The sequence below is a fragment of the Elephas maximus genome, chromosome 20, assembly GCF_024166365.1.
Source record: "Elephas maximus indicus isolate mEleMax1 chromosome 20, mEleMax1 primary haplotype, whole genome shotgun sequence".
NCBI lineage: Eukaryota > Metazoa > Chordata > Mammalia > Proboscidea > Elephantidae > Elephas > Elephas maximus.
Window position 1 is genome coordinate 58,422,763 of NC_064838.1, and position 12,399 is coordinate 58,435,161.

Here is a 12,399-nt window from a genome sequence, read left to right on the forward strand (position 1 = left end):
GGAGGGTGTCAGGGTTGACTGATGGGCCCAGCTGGCAGAGGAGAGGCCGTTGTGTTGGGCAGCCCTTCCCACTGTTCTTGGCCCGGAAGGGGGAACTGGCACGGAAAGAGGCAACTTTACCAGAACTCCAGCCTTAGACATGAGGGCTTGGCTTTTCTACAGAGACCGAGGAGCATTTTCCCCTTGTTCCAAAAGCCAAACCATAGTTCATCTCTTTGCTCAGGTTCTTAAGGATGGTGAGCATACGCGTTAGACGCGTAATGATTCGACTTGTTTTCCTGAGACTTTGGTGCTGTGGGTTAAAATGGGATGAAAGGTATAATTGGCTTTTGGGAATCCTGAATGTATACCCTCCCATGCCGTAAACTTGACCCTGCATTTCCTTCTCCATTTCCTGACCACAGCTAACTCTCGGCTCCCAGGAGGCAACCAAGTGTCTGATTTTGGAAGAATCTAGATTTAGATTAAAGAGGGGCATGGCTGGTTCAGTGGTAGAATTCTCGCCTTCCACGTGAGACACCCAAGTTTGCTTCTTGCCCAGCGCACCTCATGTAGCTACCACCTATCTGTCAGTGGCGCTTGCATGTTTCTATGATGCTGAGCAGGTTTTAAGTGGAGCATCCCGACTAAGACAGACTAGGAAGAAAGGTCTGGCAAGGTACTTCTGAAAATCAGCCAGTGAAAATCTTATAGATTGCCACAGCCCAATCGTGGGGATGGCACAGAACCAGGCAGCATTTCATTCCATTGACCATGTGGTCATCATGAGTTGGGGGCTGACAGCAGTTAACAGATTTGTGTGAAAACAGACCACGCGCAGCTGAAAAGAGATTTTAAGAGAAGAGCTCCGGGTGTGGGATTGAGTTCTGCCCCGCTACTCACTAGCCCCTTCTCCCTGGGCCTTGCTTTGCTCATTGATAGAAGGGAGCTCATAAAAGTCATAGGGCTTTGGGGAAGATTCGGTGACAGAACACACATGAGGAGCTTAGAACAACATGTGGTACGTGGGAAGCCTTAGTTCTCTGGCTACTCTCTTCCCTACTGTCCTGCTTCGTTACCAATGAAGAGTGAGAGAGACTCCTGGAATTTTTGTCACTTTGATCCCATGATGACTTCATGAAATTAAGGCAATGTATGTCATGTGCATTTAATGTGACAGGAAAACAATGGCAGACAAAGGCATTTATTATGTCCCCAGGGCGGTGTATGTGTATACACACAAACATATATAAATACGCATACATATATATGTTTTTTTGCTCTCTTTCCCAAATTCCACTCATCCTGTCCCTTGTACAATCAAGGTGGGAAGTTGTGGGGTTCACGTTTGCTCTTGCTGTATCGTTGTACTGTAATTTGCGAAACAAAGTGAAAGTCAGAAAAACAGGAGCAGGCGCGTGGCTCTTTGTACCTGTGCCTTCCATACAACTTTTCCATTGTGCTTTGTTGAGGCAGAGGTGGAAAAATATTGTAAAAGGAACAATATGTGTGGGAAGCAGTAAATCCTTTGAATGCAGATAGTCTTTGGCCTCGAGTCATAACATACAGCTTAGCTCTTAGCTTCCTACCAGTTTCCATTATCACTGAAATTTCTGTTAACGTAATACGATCGCATCCTGTACCAACAGTTCAATGGGCATGGATTTTTGCCCCTGTGACATAAATGATAGTCATGTGGCTTCCGGGATGGTAATGCTGAAGTCTGAATATTCTTTCTTCTCGGCTTTGGCCTGAGTCCTGACAGAAGGCTGTGTTTTTGCACACTGGTGCACAGAGCATGCTTCGAGGGGATCGCCATCAGGCAACCTATGAAGGGTGTGTGTGTGTGCGCACATATGGTGTGCTAATCTACATGGACTGTTTTCCCATTGTTAGTAAAAACTGGTAACTAATTTAAAATCCCAGTCCTTAGCCAAACTGGAGTATTTCAGAGCACCAGGAGCACCTGGTGGCCCTGAAACAGGACATAATCCTCTCAGGAAAGGGCTACAACTTACTGATCTATTGAAAAAAGGCAACGATACACATTTTCTAGAACAGGAGCTTTAGAATTTGGGAGCCACGGCTGAGTTTTCTACCTGAACAGCAATGTTTTCAGATTTCTGCATGAAACAAATGCTTTATGAAAGATGGGAAAACTATATGGACTTAGAAGGAAATCAGAGAATTGTTGGTTTTTAAAATCTTCTTTTAAGAGGTATGGCTGGTCTTGGGAAGGCAAAATTGAGTAGAGTTGAGAGTTGTAGGCTTAGAGTCAGGCCCGTCTGGTTTTGAATCCAGACACTACTGTGGACTAATCGTATAACCCTGACAAGCCAGTTGCTGAACATCAGCCTAAATCTGTCAAATAGGCACGTTAGTAGTCACTTCCAGGGTGCACTTGAGAGGTCCAAATGAGAAGAGTCACACAAAATGCTCAGCAGTGGGTGGCTCCTAGGAAGTGCTTAGGGAAGATGGGCTGTTGTCATTGTTTTTCCCAAGTTGCTCCCACATATTGGGACGTATTGTCTGCTGACCTTTAGACCATTTGGAACCCTTGCTTGGAGACCCCCAGTAAAGCTGCCCACCACTGAGCCCCACAAGGGCTTCTTAGAAAGTAGTGATCATAATGACAGCAGGGGCTTTATTTGTATTATTTCATTTAGCGCTATGAAAACTGCCCCTGAGGTTGGTTCTATCATTCCTATTTCAGAATTGCAGAAACCAAGACAGAGAATGTAACTCTGCAGGCTTAGAATGTGGGTCATGTAAATCTCCGTTTAGGAGCTTGGGGTGGGATGGGGCCAGAGGAAGGGCATTTAGGTATTCGAGCTGGGCTGCTAACCAAAAGGTCAGCAGTTCGAATCCATCAGCCACTGCTCTGAAACCCTATGGGACAGTTCTACTCTGCCCTGTAGCGTCGCTATGAGTTGGAATTGACTTGATGGCAACAGGTTTGGTTTTTTTTTTGGTCTTGGCACAGTGTTTGGTCACTTGTGTGAATGGTGGAAACTTTACACTACCCTAGTTTCCCCAACAGAATTCTTGGTCTAGGTGTTGTCTGGATGCATTGCTATCTGCTTTCATAACATGGAATTAAAAAGGTCTAAGAGCTGAATTCAAGGAGGGCCCAGTAAACCCTTTAACTTTCTATACTTTTCCCTTTTATTATGATAAAATGATGCTGCTTGTCTTTTGATTTCCTTTGAGGGCAGCCCTCCCTTCGTCAGGCCTGACTCTTAAGAAGCCTTTCTGAGAGTCTGATTGAATTTGGTTAAGTTTTGCTTTGTGCATCCCCCATTATAGTAACGGATGATAGCATGGAAGAGCCAGCTTAGGCTCTGCGACCAGACAGATCTGGCTTTGAGTTCTAGCTTGGTCTTTCTTAGCTTGACTTCCAGCTTCCAGGTTCCTTATCTGCAAAATGGGGTCACGGGAAGAAGTAGGCATGTAGGTGTGTAACTGTCTTAGCATAGAGCTGGGTACCCAGGAAGTGGTTGATAAATGTTGACGCGTCTTTTTTTGTTATTCCCATTCTTTGTTCATCTTTCCAGGATGTTTGTTCCTGCTTATTTTTTTTCTCTTGGTGAAGCCACAGTCCTGTTTTTCTGTGCCTGATTGACAGCTAGCTTGAAGGCCACAGCCCTTGGACCCAGTAGGGTCAGGTTTATTTTGCCTGGAATGAGTCCAGCAGACCCATCTGTGCCCCTGGCAGGTCTGGGGATGTGCGATATCCTGAGGACCCCTTATCTCCTTCAGGATGGGTGACGGGAGACTAGTGAGCTAGACCTTAAATTCCTCAGGTCAGGCTTGCTATTTCTGATCGGGAGGGGGTCCCCCTTTGGCACTTAGCACAGAGCTATCTATGAGGTGGGCATCAGAGTTGTTTGTGGAGTAAATGAATTAATAAATGAACAGATAAACAAAGGAAGGAGTGCCGAGCCCAGCCTTGCCTTTGACACCCTGATGATGGGAAGAATGCTGTTTAGCACAGGCGAAGCACTGGGTCCTTCGCATCCCTTATGCTGTTTATTCTCAGTGCTGGCTTTTATGAGCCCCAGTGTCAGGCATGGATACCTCAGAAAGTGGGGGCTGCCTCTGAGGTACAGCAGTCCAGCTCTAAGCCCTGCAGACGGTGCCCTCACCCACAACTCCTCAGTGCCAGCAGGGACTGCCAGACAGCCAAGCCAGCTGGCCCTCACTTCTCCCAGCCTGGCACCCCTTCCCTGCCCCTGGGAGCATCTCAGCCATCGTGGTCAGCACCCTGAAACACAGCCGAGTCTTCCCCAGAAGCATCCCAGCTGGGCTGAGCTGAGGGGTCCCGGGCGCCTCTGCAGCGCCGAGCCCAGCAGCTGCAGTGGGAGCACCGCAGTACTGGGCGGGAGCATTGCAGTGCCGGGCGGGTGCACGAGGAGCACCAAGTGAGACTGATGGGGCCGCCGCAGCCGCCACCATCAACCTGGGGGAGGCAACTCGGCAAAGGCAATTAGGAAGCTGCTGCAGCCAATTCCATAAACTACTCGAATGCCACATTCCCAATGACGTTAGGGAGGAATGTGAATTTTAATTTCTGTCCCCTTCACCTTCATGTGGGGTCATTACCTGGCCTCCGAGGACAAGCCAGTGTCAGAGTGTGTGCGTGTTTGCTGAGCGTGAGTTCACCTTCTCAGTGTGGGGCTTCCTTCTGTCACTCTATCAGTCTGTCCGTCTCACAGACTGGATTGCTGGGTCTGTGCATTGTGGGCAGTTGGAGGTGCTTCCCCTGTGTCTGCTGCACATACGTGCAGCATCCACAGAACAGTGCTGCCCATGTCTCATTGACACCGTGCCTGGGCTGTCTCAGGCACCTTCCCACAGCAGGGAACCCTTGTGAGAGGCCATGAAGCAGTTCGTATTGTTTTTATTTGCACTGGCGTCCTGCAGGTGCAGCTGACCCCTCTCTTCCCCGGCCTGGTGGTGGAGGCACTTAGAATCTGCCTCAAGTATAGCCCCTGTGAGATGAAGGGGAGCAGCTGGCTGGGAAGCAGGAATGAAATTGTATGGATTTCACAGGGGGCAGTTTTGCTGCAAGATGCCCAGCTCTACCTCCGCTTCTCCCAAACATCAGGACCGACACAGGATTGCGCTGCAGTCGGAGGCATGTCATGGCGACTCCTCCCTTCTGTAGTGGCCGCGAAGCTTTCTGTTCGGTGGAGCACCCGTGTCCCATCACACCTGGAATTTTCCGTGTGACCCTGCATCTGATGCCCACCTTCCAGCCTGACCTATTTGCTTAGAAGGGAAGGAGAGGACTTTGGAGCTGGGGGGGAGCTTGGGAATCAGCCCCTCCAACTGCGGGTGTGCAGGGAAGGTGACATGTGCTGGGTCTCACGGTGAACCAGGAGAGGGCTAGCCTGGAACACTGGCATCCTGACTCCAGCCCTGGGCCCTTGCTAGCAGGGGATGCAGGCTCTGGGGCCAAAGAGGGAAGAACGACTGCGCATCCCATAATGGGCTTCTTGGAGGACAGGAAAAGGCAGCCCCAGCCCCTGTCCCATCTCCCCTTTACCCTCATGCCAATCTAAACTCCCCACTGACTCCCCAGAGAACGTACCCTACCTTCTTTTGTAAAAGGACCTCTTTATTTTACTACTTTTCCTCAGATTAAATTGCACTGAAGCCTGAATTTCCTCTAAAGAAAATGTTCCCTCAGTGTATCACCTTTTAACAGCTGAGATGTTTTGTCCCAGTGCATCATCAGGGAGTGCTCCCCTTCTTACTGCTGTCTGCGTCGGCTCAGTGAGCTGATTAGTCAAGCATTTATTCCATACTGACAGCGCATCTGAGAACCTGAGGCCACAAACCTCCTTTGAGCAGAGGGGCAAATGATCAAATGCCCTGTTTTTAGGTAGAACATCATGGTTTGGGAGCATCTTTAGCTGCCTTAATGTACTTATAAGAACATGTTTGCTTTTAGCCAAATGCTGGAAATGTTTTCTTCCTTCCTTCCCTTCCTCCCTTCCTGCTTCAACGAACACCCATTGAATCCTCAATGAGGTGTGCAGAGCTGGCTTGGGTGCCAAAATCCCTTTGCTACTGTAGTGGCCACCTTTCACATCTTCACCCTGACTGCTTCAGTGACAGCACCCTGCTGTTCCCCAGCCACACCAGGCTGTGTCACGCCCCTGTGCCTTAGCCTGTGCCATTTCCCCAGCCGGCCCTGCTGTCCTTGTCTGGCTGCTGAACCTCGACTTAGCATGCAGAAATATTACCCAGAGAGCTTGTTAAAATGCACTGTTCCAGGCTGTCACTCCAAGAGATTCTGAATCAGTGTGGCCCAGGGCCCAGTAATCTGCATTATAACAAATGTCTCACACGATCCTGACGTTGGTGGTCATGGAGCATGCTTTGAGAAATAATTCTTAGAAGGCTTCTAGCTTCCCCTAAGGAGAACTTTCTTTCTCTCTGCCCTTCTGGTCTCTGCACATCTTCCCTCCATGGTGGGCTTGCTGACACATGCGTGTGCCCACGTGGAGTCCCAGCTGTTCTGGGCCTGAGGCTGTGGTTCTTCACCTGTAACCCAGCCTAAAGCACGGCACCAAGTCCAGCCTTTCCCAGCCAGCGTGGATGGCTCGAACACAGATTTTTATAGCAGTAAGGGCTTGGGAGCAAGTCAGGTGTTTTATTTTTTAAATCAGGAGGTACCCAGGTGCATGTCTGATTGTTGAGACAATTTAGAAATCACTGAGCAGAGTTGAAGTGGCCATTCTCCAATTTGTGAGATAGAGAGAAATTAAAAAAAAATTTTTTTATTGTGCTTTTTTTTTTTAAGTGAAAGTTTACAAATCAAGTCAGTCTCTCACACAAAAACCAATATACACCTTGCTACACACTCCCAATTACTCTCCCCCTAATGAGACAGCCTGCTCTCTCCCTCCACTCTCTCTTTTCGTGTCCTTTTCGTCAGCTTCTAACCCCCTCCACCCTCTCATCTCCCCTCCAGGCAGGAGATGCCAACATAGTCTCAAGTGTCCACCTGATCCAAGAAGCTCACTCCTCATCAGCATCCCTCTCCAACCCATTGTCCAGTCCAATCCATGTCGGAAGAGTTGACTTCGGGAATGGTTCCTATCCTGGGCCAACAGAAGGTCTGGGGGCCATGACCACTGGGGTCCTTCCAGTCTCATTCAGACCATTAAGTCTGGTCTTGTGAGAATTTGGGGTCTGCATCCCACTGCTTTGTGTTCCCTGTCAGGGCAGTCATCTGTTGTAGCCAGGCACCATCTAGTTCTTCTGGTCTCAGGATGATGTAGTCTCTGGTTCATGTGGGCCTTTCTGTCTCTTGGGCTCGTAATCGCCTTGTGTCCTTGGTGTTCTTCATTCTCCTTTGATCCAAGTGGGTCGAGACCAATTGATGCATCTTAGATGGCTGCTTGCTAGCATTTAAGACCCCAGATGCCACTCTTCAAAGTGGGATGCAGAATGTTTTGTTAATAGATTTTATTATGCCAAATGACTTAGATGTCCCCTGAAACCATGGTCCCCAGACCCCTGCCCCTGCTACGTTGGCCTTTGAAGCATTCAGTTTATTCAGGAAACTTCTTTGCTTTTGGTTTAGTCCAATTGTGCTGACCTCCCCTGTATTGTGTGCTGTCTTTCCCTTCACCTAAAGTAGTTCTTATCTACTATCTAATTAGTGAATGCCCCTGTCCCACCCTCCCTCCCTCCCCCCTCTCGTAACCACAAAAGAATGTGTTCTTCTCAGTTTAAACTATTTCTCAAGTTCTTATAATAGTGGTCTTATACAGTATTTGTCCTTTTGCAACTGACTAATTTCACTCAGCATAATGCCTTCCAGTTTCCTCCATGTTATGAAATGTTTCACAGATTCCTCACTGTTCTATATCGATGTGTAGTATTCCATTGTGTGAATATACCATAATTTGTTTATCCATTCATCCGTTGATGGGCACCTTGGTTGCTTCCATGTTTTTGCTGGTGTAAACAGTGCTGCAATAAACATGGGTGTGCGTATATCTGTTTGTGTAAAGGCTCTTATTTCTCTAGGATATATTCCAAGGAGTGGGATTGCTGGATCGTGTGGTAGTTCTATTTCTAACTTTTTAAGGAAGCGCCAAATTGATTTCCAAAGTGGTTGTACCATTTGACATTCCCACCAGCAGTGAAGAAGTGTTCCAATCTCTCCACAGCCTCTCCAACATTTATTGTTTTGTGTTTTTTGGATTAATGCCAGCCTTGTTGGAGTGAGATGAAATCTCATTGTAGTTTTGATCTGCATTTCTCAAATGGCTAATGATCGTGAACATTTCCTCATATATCTGTTAGCTACCTGAATGTCTTCTTTAGTGAAGTGTCTATTCATATCTTTTGCCCATTTTTTAATTGGGTTGTCTTTTTGCAGTTGAGTTTTTGCAGCATCAAGTAGATTTTAGAGATCAAGCGCTAATCAGAAATGTCATAGCTAAAAACTTTTTCCCAGTCTGTAGGTAGTCTTTTTACTCTTTTGGTGAAGTCTTTGGATGAGCATAAGTGTTTGATTTTTAGGAGCTCCCAGTTATCTAGTTTTCTCCTACAGTCTTTATAATGTTTTCTGTACTGTGTATGCCGTGTATTAGGGCTCCTAACGTTGTCTATATTTTTTCTTCCATGATCTTTATCGTTTTAGATTTTATATTTAGGTTTTGATCCATTTTGAGTTAGTTTTTGTGCATGGAGTGAGGTATGGGTCTTGTTTCATTTTTTTGCAGATGGATATCCAGTTCTGTCAGCACCATTTGTTAAAAAGACTGTCTTTTCCCCCATTTAACTGATTTGGGGCCTTTGTCAAATATCAACTGCTCATATGTGGATGGATTTATGTCTGGATTCTCAATTCTGTTCCATTGGTCCATGTATCTGTTGTTGTGCCAGTACCAGGCAGTTTTGACTACTGTGGCGGTATAATAGGTTCTAAAATCAGGTAAAGTAAGGGCTCCCACTTTGTTCTTCTTTTTCAGTAATGCCTTATTTATCCGGGGCCTCTTTCCCTTCCATAGGAAATTGGTGATTTGCTTCTGAGATGGAGAGAAATTTTGTTGACGTGTCACTGATGGCTTTTCTTCTTACCAAATAGGTTACTGGGACCTGTGGTTACGAGCCCTTTAACAGAAAATGTTTGGTGAACATCAGTATGAAAGATGCCATTTGCTTCCTGTAAAACACTGCTTCTAATCTCCCAGGTACAAGGATTGCTTCCCCAGGAGGGATGGTGGGCACAAAGCAGCATTTTCTCTAAGTCAATGGCTTTCAAACTTTTGTGACCATGGCCCACAGTAAGAAATACATTTTTCATTGTAACCCATTATACACAGCCTCATGTGTGAAACATAATTTTCATGTAACATTACTTTACCTTCTTCTCTGCAGTGCAATCTGGTATTTTCTATTCTATTCTGTTCTTTTTAGAAGGCTGACTGTGGCCAATAAATTGATTTCACAACCTAATAAAAGCATTAAAAAAATAGTGCTCTAAGTGATACCAGGGAAAATTACAGAGTAGTTCAATTTTATCCAGGGAAGTGCAGCATTGGTCTTTGAGACTAAAGCTGTGTTTTCCCCAATAATAGTGATCGATGTTGATAAGTAGCACTTATCAGCCAGTCATGGTGCGAAGCTCTCTGCATGAATTTCATTTCACTTTCTGAACAGTCCCATGAGGCAGGTACTATGATAGCCCCATCTTCTAGATGAGGAAATTAAGGTTTGGGACGTGACTTGCCCAAGGTCATACAGATAATAAGTGGTGGTATTGGTTCTTGAACCCAGAGCTGCCAGTTCATGAAGGCTGTTTGTATTTGCCTCTTCCTGTTGCTAGCAGCCACCTTAGTCGCTCCTGAGTGTTACTGCTGGGCTCTGCATGGTGGGAGGCCCAGGTCGAGGCACCCAGACTATGGGAGTGGCATGCAAGGAGTGATGGGGAGCAATGTAGAGAAAGGGAGGGGAAGGCTGGGTCAGCTGTGCCCTTAAGAACATCTGATATTTTGCTTAGTATTTACAGAATTTACAAAGTGATTTTTCATCTTTGTTGTATTGGCTCATGAGACAGTGTTACATTCTCATTTTGTACTTGAGGAAACTGGGCCCAAGGTCAGAGGCTAGTGATGGAGGAGCCAGGTGGAGGACCACTATCCCCAGGTGCAAACATGACTGTTCTGTTTGAGTTCGTTTTCTGAAGATTACTTTGGTTATCCCATTCCTCCCAAGAGTTTATCTTCTTGCCATCTGGATCTGCATTTCCTGGGTTGGTTCCCCTTTCTTTTGGTTGTTTGGGCATGACGTGGCTAGACCAGAGTCAAGGGGCTAGAGAGGGCAGGGCTCTGGGCTGGGAGTCTATGGGTCCACGTTCTAGCTTTGCTTTGGCTGAGACATTGATGAGCTTGGGGACCTGGGGCAGCTCAGTGCTCCTCCCTGGGCCTGTACTTGATGGGGCGTGAAGGTCCCTCCATGCTGAGAATCAGCATGGTTCCAGAAGACAGCAGATCAACCTCACTTCAGTCTGCTCTGCCAGGAGACGGGAGGCACTTGGCTCCAGCTTTTTCTTCTCACTTTTTTTAGAGTGTCCATCCATTCTACTAACATCTCTTGTCCTGCTGCTGTCTGCACCAGGCATCTACTGGAATAGAGGGAGGTGTGTAGATGCTACTGGCCATGACTCAGGGCGCTTGGAATCTAGAAGGGGCAGCAGACTCAGACCAGTGTAAACTCTATAAACGACAAGGAAGACTTAGCTGAATGGCAGAGAGAAGATAAAGTAGCACTAATGTTGGAAGATGGGGCCCTGGTGATGCAATGGTTAAGAGCTATAGCTGCTAACCAAAAGGTCAGCAGTTCAAATCCACCAGTTGTTCCTTGGGAACACTGCAGTTCTAATCTGTCCTATAGGGTCGCTATGAGTCCGAATCGACTTGACAGCAACAAGTTAATGTTGGAGGAGGCAGAAGTGACATGCCATGTTGGTAAATTCTTCTTTATGTTATTGCTAACATTTTTTCCCAGGAGCCTTTGTATTACAGACTTGCTCTTAGAGCTCTGTGTGGGAATGGAGTCATTGTTGAATGTAAAAGGCAAAAATAAAAGGACTAAAACACTTGATGTATGATGAAGTTCTGTGATATTTTAGATGTGAGTAAATTGGTATTTATATAACCTGGTATGTTCATTTCCCTGATCCACCTCCCTTGAATGTTGACTTAATAACACGCCTGACTAAATGACATTAATTGCTTTAAACTGCCAAATTAAAAAAAATAAAAAAAGAAAGGAAAGCTAGCATCAACAAGTGTGCTGTGTTCACCGCCAAGGCTGGTGCCAGGGAAGAAGAGCTGTGGTCTCCTTGGGTAGGGCAGGCTGAGGTTTAACCCGAGAGGCTCAGGAATAGAGACATGCACATCTCAGCTGCCTCTTGGGCGAGACATAAGCAGTGGAGTGGAGGAGTTAAGTTCATGGGCCTAGAAGTTCACTGTGGGTTCGAATCCTGAGCCTGGAATTCGGCCATGGGTTTGAATAATGAGCCTGAAAGTCAGCCATGGATTCAAATCCTGGGCCCAAAAATTGGGCTGTGGGTTCAAATCCTGGCTTCCCTTGTAGATTATGTATGACCACGAATGGTTACTTAGCTTCTCTATTTCCCAGTTACCTCTTCTTAAGATGGTCTCTAGCTCATTGGCCTTGTTGTGAAGGTTAAATTAGATCATGAAAATTAAATGCTTAGCTCAGTGTCTGGCATGCATAAGAATTCAATGAATGGCAGCAACCATTATTTTAATTCTTGTTGTCTCTGAGTTTTGTATATCCACCCTCCGAGGTCATTGGTATCCCCTGTCCAGAGAATGTCAGCTCCCCAGAGCAAGGACTTTGTCTGGCTTGGCTCCCCTAACAGTGTGTGTGATAAATGAGCAAGTGTGAGGATGAATGAATTTTACAGGCTGAGAAAACTGAGGCTCAGAGATTGTCACCTACATTGTAAGGGACAGAGCAGGGGTTCACGCAGGATCTGCCTTGTCTTTAGGTACAATCATCAGTTATGGGGGCTCATTGGCTCCTCTCTTTAGTGCTGTCTAAGTTCCCAGGAGAACCAATGTCCCTTGGTGAAATGTGTGTATGTGTGTGTGCACAGATGGGTTCTTTTCAGAAGGGTATCTGGAGAAGACTTGTCATATTAGATGTCACCTCATGGTAGTTTAGAAACCAGTTATTTGGTCAGTTCTCATCCTGGGGTAAAGTGACAGACTGGTAACTCATCTCTCTTTGGAGAAAAAAGCTCCTTAAAACTCTTATGTTCTGAATTAACTGCAAAGCCCCACTGTTGTCAGTGCGTGCTGTGCCGTTGAGTGGAATCTGGCTCGTAGCGACCCCGTGTGACAAAGTAAAACTGCCCCGTAG

General features: G+C 46.4%; 1 protein-coding gene across 4 annotated transcripts in view; it reads left to right on the plus strand.

Annotated features, from left to right (window-relative positions):
- The window catches only part of CACNA2D3 (calcium voltage-gated channel auxiliary subunit alpha2delta 3), a 1,053,043-nt gene that overhangs the window by 10,059 nt on the left and 1,030,585 nt on the right, over window positions 1-12,399 (plus strand). The window contains exon 2 of one of the 4 annotated variants that reach the window (XM_049863214.1): window positions 9,092-9,197. The exons of the other annotated variants lie outside the window; for them this stretch is intronic. Coding sequence (XP_049719171.1) covers window positions 9,156-9,197 — 42 coding nt within the window. The 5' untranslated portion in view covers window positions 9,092-9,155. The remainder of the gene's footprint in view (window positions 1-9,091; window positions 9,198-12,399) is intronic. 4 annotated transcript variants of the gene reach the window in all.